The sequence below is a fragment of the Myotis brandtii genome, unplaced genomic scaffold (genome assembly GCF_000412655.1).
Source record: "Myotis brandtii unplaced genomic scaffold, ASM41265v1 scaffold1026, whole genome shotgun sequence".
Lineage (NCBI taxonomy): Eukaryota > Metazoa > Chordata > Mammalia > Chiroptera > Vespertilionidae > Myotis > Myotis brandtii.
In genome coordinates this window covers 1007614-1028195 of record NW_005353435.1, presented here as the reverse complement: position 1 = coordinate 1028195, position 20582 = coordinate 1007614, and the positions used below count along the sequence as shown (strand labels likewise).

Here is a 20582-nt window from a genome sequence, read left to right as displayed (position 1 = left end):
CCCCGCCCGGCCCCGCCCCCCTCGGGGCCCCGCCCCGGGGCCACAGCAGCTTCAGGGACAGCCAGGACAGCCCGCCGGCTTCGGGGCCGCGGGACGGGGGCCTGGACGCGCCAGGAGCACATGCAGCGGGACCAGGGCAGGAGCTCAGCGCTCTGGGCGGAGGGAGGGGACAGAATGGGCAGCGAGCACCCGGACAACGAACACAGTTCAGACGGAAAAGGCGGAGAGGAAACACCATGTCACTAAACCAGGACGGTGGTCACAGCTGCTCTCAGGAGCTTCCAGGTAAAGTCTAACGCGCATCGGAACAGGGTGTGAGCCGGCACAGAAAGCCCGATGGTTAAGGCCAATGTTTTCCCACGAAGCTGTCGCCGATTCCCGGCGATGACGGCCGTTTCCGGAAGTCACCCCTGTCCCTGGACGTAATATTCGTAATTTGCTTTCAAAACGAAGGCGAAGTAGGGACTGGCCTTCAGGCCCCCGAGCTGCTCGGCCTGAAGCAGGTCATTCACGTCGGGCAGGTACTCGCTGAGCTGAATGCCTGCGACACAAACAGAGTCGGTTTTTATTGTCGTGAAACTCTCCCATGAATCAGGTGATGGGGATGCGAACACTTGCTCTTCTATTTCGATGGTGCTGCCGCGGGGGCTGCTGGGAAAGGCCGGCCTTAAGCTGCTCCATCTGTCACACATCTGCAGGTCTCGCCCGAGCGCTTTCCCCGAGTGGTCAAAAGAGCCCGTCTGTCTAGGTCAGGGGTGGGCAAACTTTTTGACTCGAGGGCCACAATGGGTTCTTAAACTGGACCAGAGGGCCGGAACAAAAGCATGGATGGAGTGTTTGTGTGAACTAATATAAATTCAAAGTAAACATCATTACATAAAAGGGTACAGTCTTTTTTTTTTTAGTTTTATTCATTTCAAACGGCCGGATCCGGCCCGCGGGCCGTAGTTTGCCCACGGCTGGTCTAGGTCTTCAATGAGACCTTTCCTTTCCTCCACAGCGTAAGCCCTTCCTCCAAGTGGAAGGTGTGTTTCTCTTAAAGTAACCATCACCTGGAAACGATTAAATATCCTCCGACTTGGAAATAACGTGGTAGAAATACTTTCCTGAAAGCTAGCGACAGGATCCCCAAATGTATTCAAGTTTAAATCTAAAATCAGGTGGTGGTGGGGGGGATCATTTCTTCCCCAGCCCCCTGGAGAGCCGGAAGCCAGGGAGCCAACTGAAGGGACTGTGTACAGTGAGGCCTGGGGAGTTACAAGAGAGTAGGTACCAATGCTCTCATTTGATAAAGAAAACTGGAGAAAAATATTTAAACTAATATTTTATAACGTGTTAATTTCCATAAGGTTCTCAAAATCCTATTTTTTACTACTCTCAAAGCGCTTAGCACAATTTTTTGTATTTGTTATACAATAAAAATCTAGATTAATAAATGCTATCAGGCTAAATACAAATTATTATTTATTTTTTTAAAAATATATTTTATTGATTTTCTACAGAGAGGAAGGGAGAGAGATAGAGAGTCAGAAACACCGATGAGAGAGAAACATCGATCAGCTGCCTCATGCACATCTCCTACTGGGGATGTGCCCGCAACCCAGGTACATGCCCTTGACCGGAATCGAACCCTGGACCTTCCAGTCTGCAGGCCGATGCTCTATCCACTGAGCCAAACCGGCTTCGGCTAAATACAAATTATTTACATACATTCATCACCATTAAACTTTCAATAAAACCGTTTTCTCTATAATATAGTATCATACTTGTAAAAACTATCACAGTACTTTCCAGTTTTCAATGTGAAAAACTACAGGAAACGATCCGCTCTATCTTATCGATTTTCAATGTCACAGCCCACATCTGCTCCCGCTCCCCGTCCGGCACGGAGACTGCGCAGGGCAGTGACCAGGACCCACGTGGATGGAGGCCTCACCTGACACATGCTTCCTTCATTTTAAACAAGTCGCTTAGTTCTGAACATGCTACTGTTTAACCTTAAACCACCCGGCACCTGACACCCTGGCAAACCCCGTTGTCCTAAAGTTTCTAAAACTGAGGAGCGATGCTTCATGTCCGATATTCACAAGCCACTCACCATCTTTCAAAAGTTTCTGTAAGATTTTCACAAAGATGCTGTCTTTCGATACTTCAATTGGATCGTCTTTACCATCTGAGCTGGACCAGCTGGAAAAGAGAATCAGGACGAAAGGGAAATGAAGTCACGGCGTCTGTGACGTAAATGACGTCTGTCTGCTACTGGGGTTTGTTTTGATTGTGGGGCGCAGGCAGAGCGAACGGGGAGTCCTGCGATCCTCCTTCAAATGACGGGAACAAAGGGCTTTACATGCTGATGATACGGAGACTCTATATTAGGTATAAGGAGCCACATCTAGGAAGCCGTTCGCCAAATACAGCCATTACGTGTTTGATGTTAATACCAAGTCGTGAGGCATCGTTCCCGGGGATCTCTGTGCAGACGTAACAAACCTGGAGAGGACCCCGAGCATGAGCTTCGAGCGCACAGGCCAGTTACCGTTCACATGGACGTTCAGGTTTCATAAAAGGGCAACTAGGGAACCGGTGCCTGGTATGGAAGTCTGCTTTATCTGGTGGAGCTTATCCACCATGAAATTCCAACACAGGAACACTGCTAGGTAATGAGTAATCAATGGATTTACCCAACGTGACAAACAAAAAGCCAGGAACTGCGGCCAAATGACAGGTGTTTAGTGACGATCAGGAAGGAGAATGAGGTAGGCAGAGCGAGATGCTTCCGAGGCCGACCTCCAAGACCAAGTGTGACAACAGTTCTCACTCTCTGGGAGGGATCAGAGGGAGAAACGCTCCAGTAAAAATAGTTCTGCTGCCGCTCTCACCACCACAGGAAAGGGGAGCTGGGGCAGCACCAATCCTGCTCCTTTAAAAACTCTCTTTCTGGGAGCATCCATCCCCACAGCTGGTTACTCTGAGTCTGTCCCTGCCACCATCCACCCCACCATCCCGGGGTCAAAGTGCCGCTGTGCCAGGCGGAGAGGGATGTGCAACCAGGTCTCCATCACCTAGAGGGCCCCGAGCCTCAAACTGTAATAACCGCTCATTAAAAAAGAAAAAAAAGTAGCCTCAGGTCGTTTTGGAGAACTGGCCATACTTCTGTGAAAATAAGGAGCATGTATTTTCATGTAAACTGACAGTCTAAATTTTAAAGGAAAATTGTACCAGTGTTCCTAAATTCTTAAGCTATGCCTTAATTATTTAATGAAAAAGTTAAGATGACTAATGCAACCATTACTATTTTCATAATAGTGTATACACAATTAGGCCACAACATTACTTGATGTACGATATAATATCCCTAAAGCGTATCTCAGATTCACGCCGCGAGAACTTACTTATCTCTCTGAAGAGCTTTGCAAAGGATTTCCAGTTTCAGGTCGTTTATATTTATATCTTCCTCCTTCATAGCAAAACAACAAAAAATCCTCATTAAGTCCTGATTTGAAAAAACACATGCTTAAGTTTGAGTTGTGTCAACTCCTAATTCTGCATAATTACTGCTTTACTTTAATTCACAATTTAAAAATATTTCCCTTTCTTTAAAACATTAACACTGCACAGGGGAGTAAGCCAATTAATAATTTGTGACTTGGTTTCTGATTCTCCTCGGATAATCTGATTTTATCAGACACAGTGAGAGGGTTAAGATTTTAAACAAGGCGATGTAAAAACCAAAACATTGTTTTTTATTCTTTTTCAAAAGTTTATTTTTTTCTTTGAATGCATTGAGGTGACTTTGGTTAATACAGTTACATAGGTTTCAAGTGCACTTTCTAAGGTACGTGGTCTGTACACTGCGTCGTGTGCCCCCCATTCAGTCACATTTCCCGTCACCATGTATTGACCCCTTCACCCTTACTGCCCCCTTCCCCTCTGGTAACCACCAAACTGGTGTCTGTTTATGACGTTTTGTTTGGTTTTTACATTTGTTGCTTTCAGTTATATGTCCCACACTTGAAGGAAACCATACGGTTTTGACTTTTCCTGACTCACTCCGCTTAGATCGCCACGCTCCTCCCAATGGCTGTTGTCAAAGTCTACCAGCTATTCAAGTGCAAGGCCAACGACCTATCCCACAGAATTTTCATCATCATCTCTTTTGTTTCCAAGGCTGAGAATAGGGTGAATACTATCCAGAACAAATTAATAAAGCAACAAAAACTGAGGAACTAATCATGGCTTAATAAATGAAAGAGAAAAAAATTCCTTCAGACTTTGAGAAGCAGCATTTTTTAACTGTGCACAGAAAAAAGTCATCTGGGAATGTGTGAGAAGCATCAGGAAATGACACCGCCCTCTTTCTGAAGAGCGGCACATAACCCAAGAGCGAGGGGAGCGGAGCCATCTTTCCCACATTCTCATGACTGGCTGGAGAGGCTGTGTTTTCAATGTATTCAGTTCTACAGAAAACCCGGTATAACCCTGACACTGCCGGTGGTCATCTCGCGTGACCTCACCCACCTCATCGATATATTCCAGCAGGTCCAGGGCCTTCTTGAAATCATACTCGTTAGCTCTTCCGTTCTCCTCGCAGACGTAGAGCTACGGCAGGTAAAGATAAAGGACCAGTTTAAGTAAAGATATAAGGAGACTAGAGACGTTCTTGGAGAAGGCATTGTCTTTCAAGTAAGTTCTAGGTTATTTTTATGGTAAAGAACAGTGTCACATTAGCAAATTATACTCCATCTCTCTCACGGTAAACTATCTTTTAAAATATGCATATGGTCAATCAGTCATTAATTTGAGTAACCTGGTATGTATATTTTAAAAATGCCAGTAAATGTACATTCTTAGGTTAAAAGTAGTATATATACATTTCAGCATCATTTTTTAATATATTTTTAATAATATATTTCTATTGATTTCAGAGAGGAGGGAAGAGGGAGAGAAAGAAACATCAATGAGAGAGAATCATCGACTGGCTGCCTCCTGCACGCCTCCAACTGAGGATGGAGCCTGCAACCTGGCCATGTGCCCTGACTGTGACCTCCTGGTTCATAGGTCGACACTCGGCCACTGAGCCAGACCAAGAATACTCTGCAATTAATTGCTGCCCTTAAACTTTTAGAGCTGGCTATAATGCTTTGAGATGTTGCCCTTGCAAATAGTTTTAAAATGGAGATCTATGATAAAGCAGGCTATTGGTCTACAATTTACTTAAAAGATAAGAAAAGCCCAGCTGGTGTGGCTCAGTGGTCGAGCGTCGACCTATGAACCAGGAGGTCACAGTTCGATTCCCGGTCAGGGCACATGCCTGGGTTGCAGGCTCGATCCCCAGTGTGGGGTGTTCAGGAGGCAGCCGACCAATGATTCTCTCATCATTGATGTTTCTCTCTCTCTCTCCCTCTCTGAAATCAATACAAATGTATATTATAGCACCTAAAAAACAATACTTTATTTCACTGTGTCTGACCATCCTTTTTTCTCCACGTTAGTATCTCTGAACTTGGGGTGCTATCAAATTTGATGGTGTATTCATAAAACACAGAGTAAAACTGGCACTACCTCTTCCTTCTTATGACACGTAAAACGGTGAGTCATACAAGCAGCAGCATCTTAGATTTTTAAACTGAATATGCTGTATCAGAGAGGCTGTGTGAGCTCGACTATAAGAAATCTGCTACTAAGCATTGCTATAATGTAAATGTTTTTTAATCTCTTCCTTTTTTAAACATAATCAGAGCAAATTCAAGGTAATCCTAAGACATCATTCTTGCATTTGAAACGTTTTCCTGAGAGGAAAGAGGAGTGGAGTTGAAGCCACCAGCGCCCATAGCAACAGCACCCCTTCCCCAGCCTGCGGCCCGCATCTCGCGATGCTCAGGAATGGGTCACGTTGCAGAGGTAAAGCGAGAGGATGGCAGCTACGGGCTATTACATCCAGGCCCCTGGACCACTTTCCTTAGAGAAGAGCCTGGAATGTATCTCATGGCACAGATGTGTCCGGAACGGAAGAGGTCACACACAAGGAACTGCTGGTCACCAGCATCTTCAGGAACAGATGGGCCGCAGGGAGGAGGGGCCGGCCCATGGCTCTCTGCTAACCGGCTTCCTGCTCCCAGGCAGCTCCCAACGATTCCAGGGGGAAGTCACCAGGAAACAGGAAGTGGAAAGGTGACTACTCTTAGAAACTGCGCTACACGCCGAGAGGCTGAGGTTTGGGGACTGAAACGGCGCGAGGGTCCGAGAAGCACGTACGCTGATGAGCTGCGGCGCGGTCAGCACTGGCATGGCGCTGAGACTCAGCTGCTTCTCCGCCAGCAGCGGCTCGGGCAGCGTCTCCTGGTGCAGCAGGAAGCGCTCCTGCTCGGCCATTTCTAGAATCAGAACGAGACGGTGAGGAGGGGCACCAGCTCTTCCTTCTGCTCCGTCCTGAAGCAGATCTGAATTTCAAAAGAAAAGGACGCTCTCTAAAGATCACCTCATCCTACTCAGCCACCTTAGAGTGATTTAATTCTGCTCCTCCTTGATTCCTGATTACGTTAAAACATATTCATGGTTCGATCCAAGTCACACGGATTATCACAGCAACCAGAACCAGTTAATCGGGGGGAGAATGTTCCAATTTCCCGTTGTCCCTGAAACGTCTGCCATAACTGTTTCGATGATCTGGGAGCTGAGTCAGGAGCCAGCCAATCTCACGCTGGCCCTGGCTGGGTGGCTCAGTTGGTTGAAGCGAACCGTCCACCAAAAGGTTTTGGGTTCAGTCCCCAGTCAGGGCAAATACCTAGGTTGTGGGTTCAATCCCCGGGCTGGGCACGTACAGGAGGCAGCCGATCAATGTTTCTCTCTCACATCAATGTTTCTCTCTTTCCCTTCCTCTCTCTCTAAAAATCAAAATCAATAATAATAAAAAGCATCTCACACTGCATTTGGTCTCATGGCTCTGAGGCTCCGGTAAAGCAGCGTCCTGTCTGTTGTTGTCTTCCCTGTTGCTGACTATACTGTGAAATGCCCCAGTCGAGACGTATCTAATAGTTCCCTCCTTATTAAAATTCTCTTTTACCTTCGATTTTCTCTTGCAGTGTATCTTCTGAAAAATCTGAAGCTAATGCAGCTAATTTACTCAAGCCAAGAAGGGTTTTTTTCTTTGCAAAGTAACGAGTTTCCATATTTGCCAAACCCAGAAGTGTTGCATGAGCCTACAAAAAACAAAATATGAAACTTGGTTACTAATTTAAATAGACATAAACGTTAAGTACAACTCAAACTTCCCCCCTAAGCTACATGAATGAAAAATCAAGTCAATATTAGCAAACCTGAAAACTGATGAGGACCATATATATGGAAAAGTAATTTTACAATAAAATATCAACCACCCACACTAATTATTGGGAAAAGAAACACATAAAATGCATTTGCTCTGTAACAATTATATAGTCACTTCAACATCTTGTCAGGAATTTAAAAAATTAATTTGTGTACTGTTTTGACTCATAATTTGAACATTTTTATTTTACATGTTAACCAAATTTTTGTGCATTATTTTACTGTAATAGTCAAATCACAATGGACTATATTTTTAATTGAGATTAAGAAGTAATGGCAACACTATCATAGACCAAAAGCATTCAAATTATGTGAGAGAAAGAGAGATACACATTTTAAATGATTTATAAGTAGGATTTTAATTACAAAAAGACTGCAATAAAACTAACCAAATAAAGTTCCCTAAATCTGCTCCATATAACCGAATTCTTCTTACCTTTTCTAATTCTTGGCTATTAATCTCGTGGAGCCAGCTGAGATGCTCATGGGCTTGCAGGAAATCCGCCAGCTGTCCGTGCTGAGCAATGGGCTGAGAGAGCAGCTTGCCCCTCTTCCCTTTCTCCAGGTACCAGCGGAAGAGAAAGTCTGAAAAATTCTACAAATAACAAAGCCAAGGACCCACTACTGTTTAGTAACACAGTTTTAAAACATATGTTTCTGATAATAAAATATTAAATTTCTCCCCAAGGTCTGAGACTCCCGAATAGAAATCTTATGTTAACACTAATTTCCTGTATGACAGGTCCTCAAAAAGAACCCAATTGAATCACCACATTGGACAAATGAGGACATTCAGACTCAGAAACATCTTCCTCAAACAGAATCATCTACCGGCTGCCTCCCGCACGCCCCCTACTGGGGATCAAGCCCGCAACCTGGGCATGTGCCCTGACCTGGAATTGAACCATGATCTCCTAGTCCATAGGTTGATCCTCAATCACTGAGCCACACCGGCTGGGCAATGGGAACTTTTTTTAAAAACAGGAAGCACGATTTCCAGCAAGGTGAACAACACCTGAGGTGTGTGGAAATGTGGGCTCTCTAAAAGCATCATCCTACGCTTCCCCTATTTTCCATTCAAAGTTTTAAAGCTCTACCAATATTAATACACCTAAGGAAGTCTTTCAGGAATACTTCTATACAAAGAATAGTCTACCCGTTTACAGAGAAACGTAATACATAAATTAGTATCCAAGTTAACCACAAAAAGATGGTATCATCTTCCAAAACCCAGGTGAGACAGGAAATGGTGAAACCTTAACACAGCAGCTACTGCCCAGTCCCAGCGCGTTACCTGGTCAGCAAACTGGGTCATGTAGCGCTGGAGTCTGGTCTGGTTGTCCGTCTGCTCACACATTTGCACTAAGATGTCAAAGTCACAGTATTTCTCTGCTAACGAAGCAGCCCACGAGTACTGGCCCAGAGTGACTGTGGAAATAAGACCAGATGGAAACAAAGCTCGTTAGTGAAAACTTAAGATGTAAGAAAAAAATACTACTCGCACTTTTACCCTTATCCATATCACATCCTAAAAATAATGAATGGGATAGAAACCTTTCCAGTTACTGACATTTGGTTTCAGAATCTACATAAAATCATTAAAGAGCCCAGCCAGAGACGCTCAGTGGTTGAGCATCGACCTATGACCCAGAAGGTCATGGTTCAATTCCTGGCAGGGCACATGCCCGGGTTGCAGGCTCCATCCCCCAACCTGGGGCGCGCAGGAGCCAGCCAATCAATGATTCTCTCTCATCCCTGCCGTTTCTATGTCTCTCTCCTTCTTCCTCTCTGAAATCAGTAAAAATATATTTAAAAAATAAATAAATAAAATTAAATCATTAAAGATGCCAATTCAGTCCCTGGCTTCCTCAATGGATGCTATTCCCTTCCTTCATGTATGAGGAAAACAGCGGCTCCCCTCAATCCTCATGAAACAAGGCTGAGTGAAGGACACAGAAAGCTGCCCCTCTTTCCCACGGTCGGGCTGATGCTCTTACACTGAGTACATGGCATATGACCGGACGCCTGCATCTGCTCTGCGAACCCCAAGGCCCACAGCCCGAGCTGACGACCAGGCACTTACGCAGCGGAGACAAGATTTCTGACCTCTTCTGTACGTATTCAGTCTCCAGGTTGTTAAATCTTTCCTGATCCCTGGATCTGTCCAGAGACTTGAGCTGACAAGTATAACCATCGAGGAAGCAGTCGATCAGTGCGACCAGCTGCTCTGTGAGAATGTTCCGGAGGTTGCTGTCTGCCTGCGGATAAACCCTTTTCAGGACGATCTCATGTTGGCGCATTATTGCTGTTCGCACGCCAGCAGGGCCACTGGTTGCTGTGAAATCACACAAAATAAGATGATAAGTGAGGGCTCCATAGTGCCTCGGGGGAAGACCACCTGCCAGAACATCCTATCGCTTCACCACCGCTGGGAAAGAACCAGGCAGGAGCTCAGCACCCCTCTCGCTGTCCGGCTCAAACCCATCTTCTCTACGGAGACTTCCTCAGCAAAGCCAGGTCTTTTGGCCCGCCCTCCCTCCCTCCCTCCCTCCTAAATTCCTTTCATGCTACTCCACGTACTTTCTTCTATTAAGTCAACATGAAATAGGTCAGTTCCTCCAGGGCCAGGCCCCGCCTCTATGAATAACTATGTGCATTAAACCCTAGCAGATGCTACTCTGCACTTCACTTACAACCCCGCACTAGGGGAGTTGCTCAGCTTCCAAAGTGATGGCTCATTAGAACGTATTTTGAGGAACTGCTAGGAGACCAGTAACCTTGGGCACAGTGCTCGCAAGCTCACCCGTCCACGGAATATATTCAGGCTCCTTTTCCAGTGGTTCTTCTCTGCTGTACAAGGAGTTTCTGTTTTGCCGATAGTGACTAGCAGCTTGCAGCATGTCCTGGAGAAAAATGAAATGCGTTACCATATGCAGAAAGCGATGAGTCCCAGTATTTCTCAAGGGAATCCGGAACACCAAAATCTACTTATATGAAAAAATCCTCAACACAGGCCTGGAGGATAACTGTTTGGGTTTTTTTTGCATTTGAAATCGAACTCCATAATCTAACTCCAATTTTTGAAAACTATGGTAACCAAAGTAAAAAAAACCAAGTACATTGGCTAAAATTAAATGGAAGTTTTAATCAATAAGTAGTGAGCTTTTGAGTAGTTATAAAACAGACTTATTTAGACAGTGACATGAATATTAATACATTTGCAATGTTATATATATTCTTCTCCAAAGAGAGGGTTATCCCACTAAATAGAACCCAGGATTACAGAAACTTAACATGCACATGCAAATATCAAAACAGCTGTTAACTCAGTGGTTCTCAACCTTCTGGCCCTTCAAATACAGTTCCTCATGTTGTGACCCAACCATAAAATATTATTTTCGTTGCTACTTCATAACTGTCATGTTGCTATTATTATGAATCGTCATGTAAATATCTGATATGCAGGATGGTCTTAGGCGACCCCTGTGAAAGGGTCGTTCGACTGCCAAAGGGGTCGCGACCCACAGGTTGAGAACCACTGTGTTAACTGATTAATGAAATGACTGATAATTTTCTAACTTTCCAGAATTAACAAATGGCAAAGCTCTTATAAATGACTGGTGATACAGAATAGGAATAGAGAAACCATTTTCTCCTCTATCCACATCTGGGCTTTGAGTTGCTGAAAACTTCATCGTATTTTGGTACCTTGAGAATATTGTTCACACTGATCACCACCTCAGCCCATTCAACTGATTCCAAAGACGTCTCCTTTAAGACTTGCTCCTCGTGTTCCAGCAAACACTCACAGATCGTATCTACCTGGGACACCTGTGGGAGGAGAGAGATGTCAACCATGTGTCACAATTACGGTGCCGGGCCACAATCACAGCCACCTAGAATCCACTCAACGGGCTACGCCTTCAGCTCATTAGTCAGAAAAGAACAAGTAATGGTGAAAATAAATGGGTAAATGAAGAAAAGTTCAAATCCCCTAACTTTGAAAAATTAGAGTGCCCAAATAATTAAGTCTTATAGGTAAGCGAATTCTGGACTGTTATCAGGTAGATTTTAAACTTAAATACCAAGTATAGGCAGCCCTTCATAGCTATCTGCAGGATTCAAAATATTTGGGGGAAAATGTGACATTGTCACTGACTTGCACTATGTATTAGGCCTACCAGGGCCCCATCTGCACTGAGCATGTGCAGACTTTGTTTTTTGTCATTTGAAGTGGATTAACCAGTGCGGGGCGTGCAGGAGGCAGCCAATGAATGATTCTCTGTCATCATTGATGTTTCTCTCTCTCTCCCTTCCTCTCTGAAATCAACAAAAATATATTTTAAAATGTGGATTAAAACATTCAGCAAGGATAGGGAGGGCTTCTTAGTTCAGCGAGCACCGGAAAGCCATCAATCAGTGGTACTTTTTGAATAATTTACCCAGAAAGTAGGAAGTCCAACTTAAAATTTCAAGGAGCTCTGTGTCCCCCATCTTCCCCCTGCGTGGGCATCATCTGTGTGTAAGCGGCCCAGCTCGATGCAGCCACGAAGGGAAGAGCGCTTGTCTCACCTCCCTGAAGAAGATGTCTGCGGGGGTCAGGCTGGCCGGGATGTCACAGTCCCGCTTGTGCAAAGCGATCAGGATGGCCGTGTTCACGAGCTCAGGCAGCCGGGAGTGGTAGTTCTTGAGGACGATGGCGGCCGACAGCTTCTCCGCGTGCTCACAGAGCAGCCGCCGAGTTGCCATGGGCGCCCCTCTCACCGGGGAAGTGCGCAGGCGCCCAAACAGGCCCACCTTGCAGAGAGAGAGACACACATGTTCTTGGAACGCATTTACAGGAACACAAAGAATGCAGTCACATTCCCACCCAAGCACGGGGGGTGCAGAGCCACTGCCCTAGCGCTCCCCACAAAATCCCGCCAGCTGCCTCTCCTGGCTACTTCCAACACCCATGCACGCACGCACGCACACGCACACACACAGCTAACACCTGGAAGAAATACAGGCATTCCAGTTCTAAGCTTAGGGTTCCTCCTGAATTTCTGTCCACTGTTGTCTCTAGATATCTTATTTCAGGGGTCCTCAAACTTTTTACACAGGGGGCCAGTTCACTGTCCCTCAGGCCGTTGGAGGGCCGGACTATAGTTTAAGAAAAAACTATGAACACATTCCTATGCACACTGCACGTCTTATTTCTCAAATGATTGCTTCTGGTTATCAAAATGATAAAGTCGTTCTTTCCTGTCTGCATCCATGAACTCCCCTGGATTCCACACTTTGTGGACTATTAACTTAGCAGTTTCCATCTTCAACAACCGATTTCCAGAAGCCCAAAGCCAGTGAGTGTGTGCGTGTGGGAGGGAGTGGGGGTACAAGCGGGAGGGTCTTTAATCCTTTGCCCTCCGACCTCTGGTTTGCTTTGTGCCCATTTCTGGGATGTTACTAGGTTCTAGAGTTTTTCTGACTTCCTATTTGCTAAATCATTACAATAACCTGAACTACCAAAAGCCAAGAGACAGACATAAACACTAAAAGCCTTCCACATTTTAAGCGTAACCCGCATCATGAATAAATGACCTGGTTCTATACATTTTTATATGCTGTGAACAGGGAGCGACCGCACTGAACAGCAGAGAGAACATTCTGGCCCCCACAGGAAGGCCTATCAGGCATCAGGGACTAGAATCTTTTTAACACGAAGGCTTCCTGATTTGGGAAAAAACAAGCAAAAATGAGACTAGCTTCACTCATTGGGACATAGGCGTGGGAGCCACTATGATGGCAAAACTGTGTGGTTTTGTGTAACAATTCTAACAGCAAAGATGTTTTTTAATTTTACTTTAGGCTCCATATAAATGGCACTATCCCTTTAAAAAGCACTGTAAATGAGAATCTGATTCTCAGGGCACTTCGAAATTAAAAATCCTCAGCTAAAAATCTTATTGTTATCGCCTTATTTCTCTCCACTGTCTTTCTAATAATACAACATCAACTCAGGAAAATGTAAGCTTGACGTGAAACCACAGGGAAATCTGAATGAAAGGCAGGCTACCCTAGGAAAAGCTAAACAACACTTCTGCGGGAACACACGATTTCTGTGCTTTTTATCAACTCAGGAAAATGTAAGCTTGACGTGAAACCACAGGGAAATTTGAATGAAAGGCAGGCTATCCAAGGAAAAGCTAAAACAACACTTCTGCAGGAACACACGATTTTTGTGTTTTCTATCTTATTTTCAATGCAACTTTTATACTTGGAGTAATAGGTCTCCACACAGCCCTGGACTTATTTACTTTTAAGTTGGAAAAAAGGAAGAGAAAATGCAAAAACCAAAGGGACACCTCCCCCGCTGCCCTGGGGAGTCGACTACGGGACCGCAGAGCAGTGTCCGGGCCCTGCTCCCAGCGGCGGACGCTCACTTGGTGAATGAAGTCCATGAGGAAAGAGTGGGCCTTCATCTTGTCCTCCAGCTGGTGCAGGATGATCAGCGATGTGTTGCTAAACCCAGGAGCTTCTGTTGAAACACAGCAACGAAACTTAAAACACATAACATACCGGCTTTACCGTAATTACTGAGATGAGAATAAAAAGTTAAGAAAAATCCATACAAAAGGAAAAGACCAACTTTGCAATGCAATTATTTATAACACTAGAGGCCCGGTGCATGAATCTGTGTATGGGTGGGGCCCCGTTCCCATTCGGGGTGTGTGTTGGAGGCAGGGCCAGCCAAGGAGAGGGGCCCGGGGCAGTTGGCTGGCCAGCCACACTCCCTGGTTGAACTCCCAGTCAAGGGGCCAATTTGCATATTTGCTTTTTATTATATAGGATTACCCAAGAGTTTAGAAAACTTAGGGAAAAATTTTGGAGTTTGCTACCACTCATACTGTATTTAAAACATAGAAGATGTTACTACTAGTTTAACCATTTGTTTTATATCAGTCTAAGCTGGCCAGCTCAGAAGAAACAGTGAAGGAAAGAAGGTGAACACTGATGTTTTCTTCCCAAGTCTCTGGAGGCCTGGCAAGCTTGCTAAGTAGGAACTTAGGGAGAGAAAGGGGTGTCTGAGACAGTTCCCAGGTGCTGGGAACCCTAAGTGCCCAGGGCTGTGGTGGAGGTGTCGGCGGGACAGCCCCCGGCAGGCAGACACGTGGTGTGCACACTCCACATGCTGGGATCTGCTCACTGCAGCGCGTAGGGAAATGTACAGCTTCTACAGCCACGCACAGCGATTACGCCAAAATTATCACTTACTCTGGATGCTAGTAAGTGCCACCTGCTACCTATGACACCAGTTTCCTTTCAGAAATAAAATGCCGAGCAGATAAGTAGGACTCATCCACAGTCTTCGGCTAAACAAGTAGATCTGCCCCATCGTCCCCTCAGCTTCTATTCTATCACGTAGATCTGTTTGGAGCCCTTCTCACAATCGACTACAAGGAAAGTCACAACCTTTTAAAAAATCCTGAGTTAATATTAAACTGTTTCATAAACTTAAACTATATGCTTTGAGAGACACTTAAACAAAAGAGCCAGGATGTTCTTCTCAGAACAGATCATCCCATATGCTAACTCCAGGATGTGCTCACCCTCAGGGACGGACTCGGCCCAGCGCGGGTCCGAGGCGGGGTAGTCGTCCACCAGGTCCATGCTGATCTGGGCCACAGCTTTGTCCAGTTCACTGTCGGAGTCCAGATCCGCGTGGGAGGAAAACAGTTCATCGACCATCATCTGAGCATGACCCAAATCTTTTCTGAAATGGAATCGGGAAGCCAAAGCATGAAAGGAGGCAGAGCATGTTCAATAGCCACCGTGAGAAAGTTAATTGTGAAGTTAAAGTCCCATATTCTAGCCCAAAGGTAATGACATTTAGTTAAATGCATTCAGAAATTCAGCAAGTATATGCTGAATGCTTAGAATATGCCAGGCACTGGAGACAGAATGACAGGACGTTGAGGAACAGCCCACGACTTGTCATGAGGAATCAGCCGATTAAACAGAAAGCTACGCATACACGATGACTGGGGAAGAGCAGAGGGGACCCAACACCATCGGAGGGGCAGGGCAAACCTGCTTTTCAGGAAGTGGAGAGGGTGTTACATCATCTCCTCCCGCCACCCCCCCACCCCACGTAGCTGGGGCCCTCCTGTGACGACCAAGTTCAGAATAACAGTTGTGAAAGTGTCAAGTTCAAAAAGCATTTTCTCCTTAACGGCTCATTCTTCCAACCCGCTTGGTCATCAAATAAGGAGCATGTCAGTAAACTGTGTCCTCAGACTTAAAATAAGCCATAATTTAAAAACCGGTTATACCTGCAGTACTGCAGAAAAGCGGCTTTTAGCAATCTGGTTTTATCCTCCTGGGCTATGGTCTCATTCTTTGCAGAGGTCTCAAAAACCATACTCTGTAAAATAACAAACGATAGTTTAGAAGTGAAGGTATCAGAATATTCTTTTTTAAAAAAAATATTTTTATTGACATCCGAGAGGAAGAGAGAGATAGAAACATTAATGATGAAAGAAAATAGCTGATGGGCTGCCTCCTGCACGCCCCACACTGGGGAATCGAGCCTGCAACCCAGGCATGTGCCCAGACCGGGAATCGAACTGTCACTTCCTGGTTCATAGGTTGACGCTCAACCACCGAGCCATGCCGACCCGGCAGAATATTCCTAATTACTAGACTAAAAACTGGGCCCACCTATGACAGCAATAACACAGGTACACCATACTCTCTATACCAGTGGTTGGCAAACCGAAGCTCGCGAGCCACATGCGGCTCTTTGGCCCCTTGAGTGTGGCTCTTCAACAAAATACCATGTGTGGGCGTGCACGTACAGTGCGATTGAAACTTTGTGGCCCATGCGCAGAAGTCGGTATTTTGTGGAAGAGCCACACTCAAGGGGCCAAAGAGCCGCATGTGGCTCGCGAGCCGCAGTTTGCCGAGCCAAAGTTTGCCTACCACTGCTCTATACCAATGATTTCTGTAATAATAAAAGCGCAATATGCTAATTAGATCAGACAGCCGAACAACCTTCCAGACGTCCTTCCAGAAGACTTTCTGGATGAAGCCGTGGCTGTGAGGGCCGAGGCCCTTGCACGAATTTCGTGCTTCGGGCCTCTAGTCTTCTATAATAGGAAGTCAACAGATGTCTAAAATTTGTGAATTAGGAGAGAGCAATATATGGTTATTACTTAGAAACATAGAAAAAAATACCAGAAGAAACAGCAAAAAGGACTTAAAAGTGGCTGCTCTGGCAAAGAGGACCAAGGGGATGAGAGACAGAAAAGAACGAATGTTTTCATCACAATGCTTTTAAAACTACCTGACTTTTAAAAACATTTGTGGAAACAGCCTGATCAAAATGTAAAAGCAATACAGAACCACATACCTCATTGCTTGGCCCAGCGACTGAAGATGCTAAAGATTCTTCAAGGTCCTCTGCTAATACGGACACGTTTTCCCTGGAAGTAACAGACACCAACCCACTGTTTCTAGAAAACAGGATCGGGACACCACCACAGGAACCGGCTCCTAAAATACTGTCCCCTGGAAGACAGCAAAGCACACCATCAATCACACGAACAGATGCTTCCTAAAATCAGCTGACGCACGAAGACTCGTCCTTGGCCTTTACAATATCGCTCCTGCTGTGAACGCAGTTCTTTAGCCCGGGTCCAAGGTCAAGAACCTGTTGCTGTCTGAAGTAGCAGCCTGTGCCCTCAGCCTCGGGACAACCAACACTAGCCTCGCAAGACAACAGCAGGTGGAGTGAGCAAAACAATCAAATGACTCGTCCTGCAAAATTCACAGTATCAGCTTTTGTTCTCTGATGGGCCCTTTTGTGCTCTTCCGCAGTGACTCACTGAGGAAGCCAGTTGGGGGAGGTCTACGCTTGCTCAGGGCCTCCTTAATGCCATCCCACCCACCCAGCCAAGTCTCCTGCTGGGACCAGAACATCGAGGTTTCATCCTGTTGCCTCACTGGGATTCTGCCCTCTGCCCAACCCCTTTAGATAAATATCCTGATTTAACCACCTGCTTGGCTTTCTTTCACCCTCCAGATGGCTAATTCCCCCTCCCTCGCCCCCCCTCCCCCATGAGCCTTCTCATCCAGGGGTCTGGATACACTTACTTAAAGAACAACTCAGAATGAGGCACTCTCACTAACTAGGGATAAGCAATTGCTTCTGAGCTTCAGTTCTTTCCTTCTTGGCCTCTTCTGGAGAAAACATTACTATTTTTTTGTCCACAAACATAACAGCCTGGGATTTCTACCCCCCTTCCGGTTTCTCACTAGGGCTGTGATTTCAGCTACCATAGGTGTGTGGTACCGAAGGTCTCAGCAACCCTGGAGGTATGGAGCTGGAAGGAACACTTATGGAAGAAGAATAAAGATACAAGAATGACTAACGAGTTCCCTGATCTCGCTGTCTGATTGCTCTGTACCTTGGGTATTGAAGACGATCTTCTCCTGGGGAGGAGAGAACTTGCCGGTGCCGGTGGAGCACACGAAGACAGCGCTCTCGTTGTACAGGTAGGTGGTCTGGCTGGAGAAGTCAGGGACCATCAACCGACACACAGCCGACTCTTCAGACTGAAAATTAAATTCAAAATTCCATTTCCTGAGAACTGACACACGAAAGCTTGTCTGTATGATTTCATAATTCCCACTTTGGTACAACATATTATGGCTTATTGAAATAAAAGAACAAATTAGATTTCCTTACAGTATTCAGTTTAACCAGTCATATTAAGAAGAAGGATTTAGCAGAATTAGTACTATACGAGGTTAAATGAAATGAACTTAACAGTTGTTAAGGCTTTCCCTCATGAACATCATAGTTATTAAACAATATGTCCAATTGCTATTAAGAAGCTTAACATTGGAGATCTCTTCACCCTTCTAATAATTTACGTGAGCTTTAAGTGCATAATGCCTACAAATATAACCCTACTTGGAGCGAAAGCGAGTTTTTCTGTAATGTACAGGGCTCAAAACCAAACCCCAATGTCTACCCAGTTTCTTCCTTATTTTTCACTTGGTGGTTCACTATCAATATTTTCTTTCTACTCAAAAATATAGACATGAGGATCTCTTCACAGAGCTAGGTGAGCAGCAGCAAACTGCTTGCTGTCAGCTGCTTCGACTCTCATTTCTCTTTAGCTGAGCCTGAGCACAGGAACAAGTCTGAGATGGCAAGTAAAATGCAGTATCTAAAACGGAGCTATTTTAAAATACACCCCACCCCCCACAAATAAATAAAATAAAATATACCCAAGCCCTGCAGATCAATCTAAGAATCTGACCCCGAAATGGTTAGGGGAAGGAAACTCCACCAAACCCCAATGTCTACCCAGTTTCTTCCTTATTTTCCACTTGGTGGTTCACCATCAATATTTTCTTTCTACCCAACAATATAGACATGAGGATCTCTTCACAGAGCTATTTTAAAATACACCCACCCCAAATAAATAAAATAAAATAAAATATACCCAAGCCCTGCAGGTCAATCTCTCAAAGAATTTGACCCCGAAATGGTTAGGGGAAGGAAACTCAGCATGCGGTCATCACTGTGGGATTTAACTTAGATAAGATCTTACCTGAAAAGGTGGGTTATACTGAGTGACCTCTACTGTGACGGCATCTGACATCTGGTAGCCATTGTCCTCCACTGTCACCAGGGAGTAATAGACGAGACAGGGACTGTCTGCGGGGTGCCACGCGGCTGCCAGCACCAGGAGCCCGTCACTGGTCAGGGCAAAAGGGAGAGCGACAGACGCTTTGGCAAACAGCCTGGCAGCTCCTCACGTGGTTAAACATACACTTCCCACGCGGCCTCGCAAGCCCACTCCCAGATGTGCACCCAGGGGAAGCACTCGCCGGTGACTCACACGGAAACCTGTGTGTAAACGTTCACTGACATCTTTATTTTAAAAATCTTCATGTTTAAAAAAACATGGGACTATTTTAGGTGGTAAAGATGATAGAAAGATAATCACAATTAAAAAATATATATATATATATATTGATTGATTTCAGAGAGGAAGGGAGAGGGGAGAGAGAGAGAGAAACGTCAATGATGAGAGAGAATCATGGATCGGCTGCCTCCTGCACGCCCCCCACCGGGGATCGAGCCTGCAACCCAGGCATGTGCCCTGACTGGAATCGAACCCAGGACCCCTCAGTCAGCAGGCAAGATTAGCATTAGAGACCTAGCAAGACTGCCATTATTTTATCACACACATCAACTTCCTCCCCAGACAACTACCTAGGTTCTTTATGACAGAGTAATTGCTTACCAGTTTTGCTTTAAATCCAAATACCGAACGTTGACCCCCTCTTTGATAGCTTCGTAGTTGCTTTCGGATCCCTAGGTGAAGACATCAACAAGGTAAGCTCCGTGCATACGGGAATCATCGGTCACCTCTGCATCCCCAGCACCGGCTCACATGCCTCAGCCACAGCAGCTCAGCTACTGAGTGATGCATGCGTTTTAAACATTATTAAGTCAATCAGGGAGTTACAGTATTTCTAGAGCAGTGGTTCTCAACCTTCTGGCCCTTTAATACAGTTCCTCGTGCTGTGACCCAACCATAAAATTATTTCCGTGGCTACTTCATAACTGTAATGTTGCTACTGTTATGAATCGTCATGTAAACATCTGATATGCAGGATGGTCTTAGGTGACCCCTGTGAAAGGGTCGTTCGACCACCAAAGGGGTCGCGACCCACAGGTTGAGAACCGCTGTTCTAGAGATTGGATACTTGATTTGTTTATCCGATGGCTAAAAACTGTGTTTTTACATTAAAATATGTTCTTACGAATAAAGCACTAAAGGAACAAGCATACTCATGTCACACGAATGTGAATGAGAGGCAAGGACCGCCGCTTCTTACCCAAATAGCATCGGTGATGTTTTCCTTCAGGGCCCTGTTGATGTCCCAGCTGTGCACCTGCCTTTCTGACGACTCATCTAACTCCCACTTACTGATGTTGGCACTGGTCAGGCTGTAAAAGCTGGCCCTCTCGCTGTCCCAGAGGACACTGGAGAGCTGGATGGAGAAGAGAAAAAAGTCAAGTTTACTGATTCAGTTCTGATGTTAATACACTATTTTCCTGAAATTCAAATGTCGTCTCTTTTATGATACTTGATTCGTATTCCCAGCAGAATTCTTCCTTTAGGACCCAAAGGAAGGAGTGATGCTGAAACAGACCCGAGAGCCAGGCAGGCTTCCACAGGCAGAGACATAAA

At 45.3% G+C, this 20582-nt stretch overlaps 1 protein-coding gene across 1 annotated transcript in view; it reads right to left on the bottom strand.

Moving 5' to 3' along the window:
* Window positions 1-20: 20 nt before the first annotated feature.
* The window catches only part of NUP133 (nucleoporin 133kDa), a 25120-nt gene continuing 4558 nt past the window's right edge, over window positions 21-20582 (bottom strand). The window contains exons 6-25 of the mRNA XM_005856392.2: window positions 20227-20382; window positions 19629-19699; window positions 18930-19077; window positions 17775-17922; window positions 16718-16875; window positions 15639-15730; window positions 14916-15079; window positions 13749-13843; window positions 11899-12123; window positions 11035-11157; window positions 10130-10229; window positions 9410-9661; window positions 8621-8754; window positions 7763-7921; window positions 7064-7199; window positions 6256-6374; window positions 4519-4599; window positions 3393-3457; window positions 2099-2187; window positions 21-541 (exon numbers count right to left, since the gene is read on the bottom strand). Coding sequence (XP_005856454.1) covers window positions 405-541; window positions 2099-2187; window positions 3393-3457; window positions 4519-4599; window positions 6256-6374; window positions 7064-7199; window positions 7763-7921; window positions 8621-8754; window positions 9410-9661; window positions 10130-10229; window positions 11035-11157; window positions 11899-12123; window positions 13749-13843; window positions 14916-15079; window positions 15639-15730; window positions 16718-16875; window positions 17775-17922; window positions 18930-19077; window positions 19629-19699; window positions 20227-20382 — 2652 coding nt within the window. The 3' untranslated portion in view covers window positions 21-404. The remainder of the gene's footprint in view (window positions 542-2098; window positions 2188-3392; window positions 3458-4518; window positions 4600-6255; window positions 6375-7063; window positions 7200-7762; window positions 7922-8620; window positions 8755-9409; window positions 9662-10129; window positions 10230-11034; window positions 11158-11898; window positions 12124-13748; window positions 13844-14915; window positions 15080-15638; window positions 15731-16717; window positions 16876-17774; window positions 17923-18929; window positions 19078-19628; window positions 19700-20226; window positions 20383-20582) is intronic.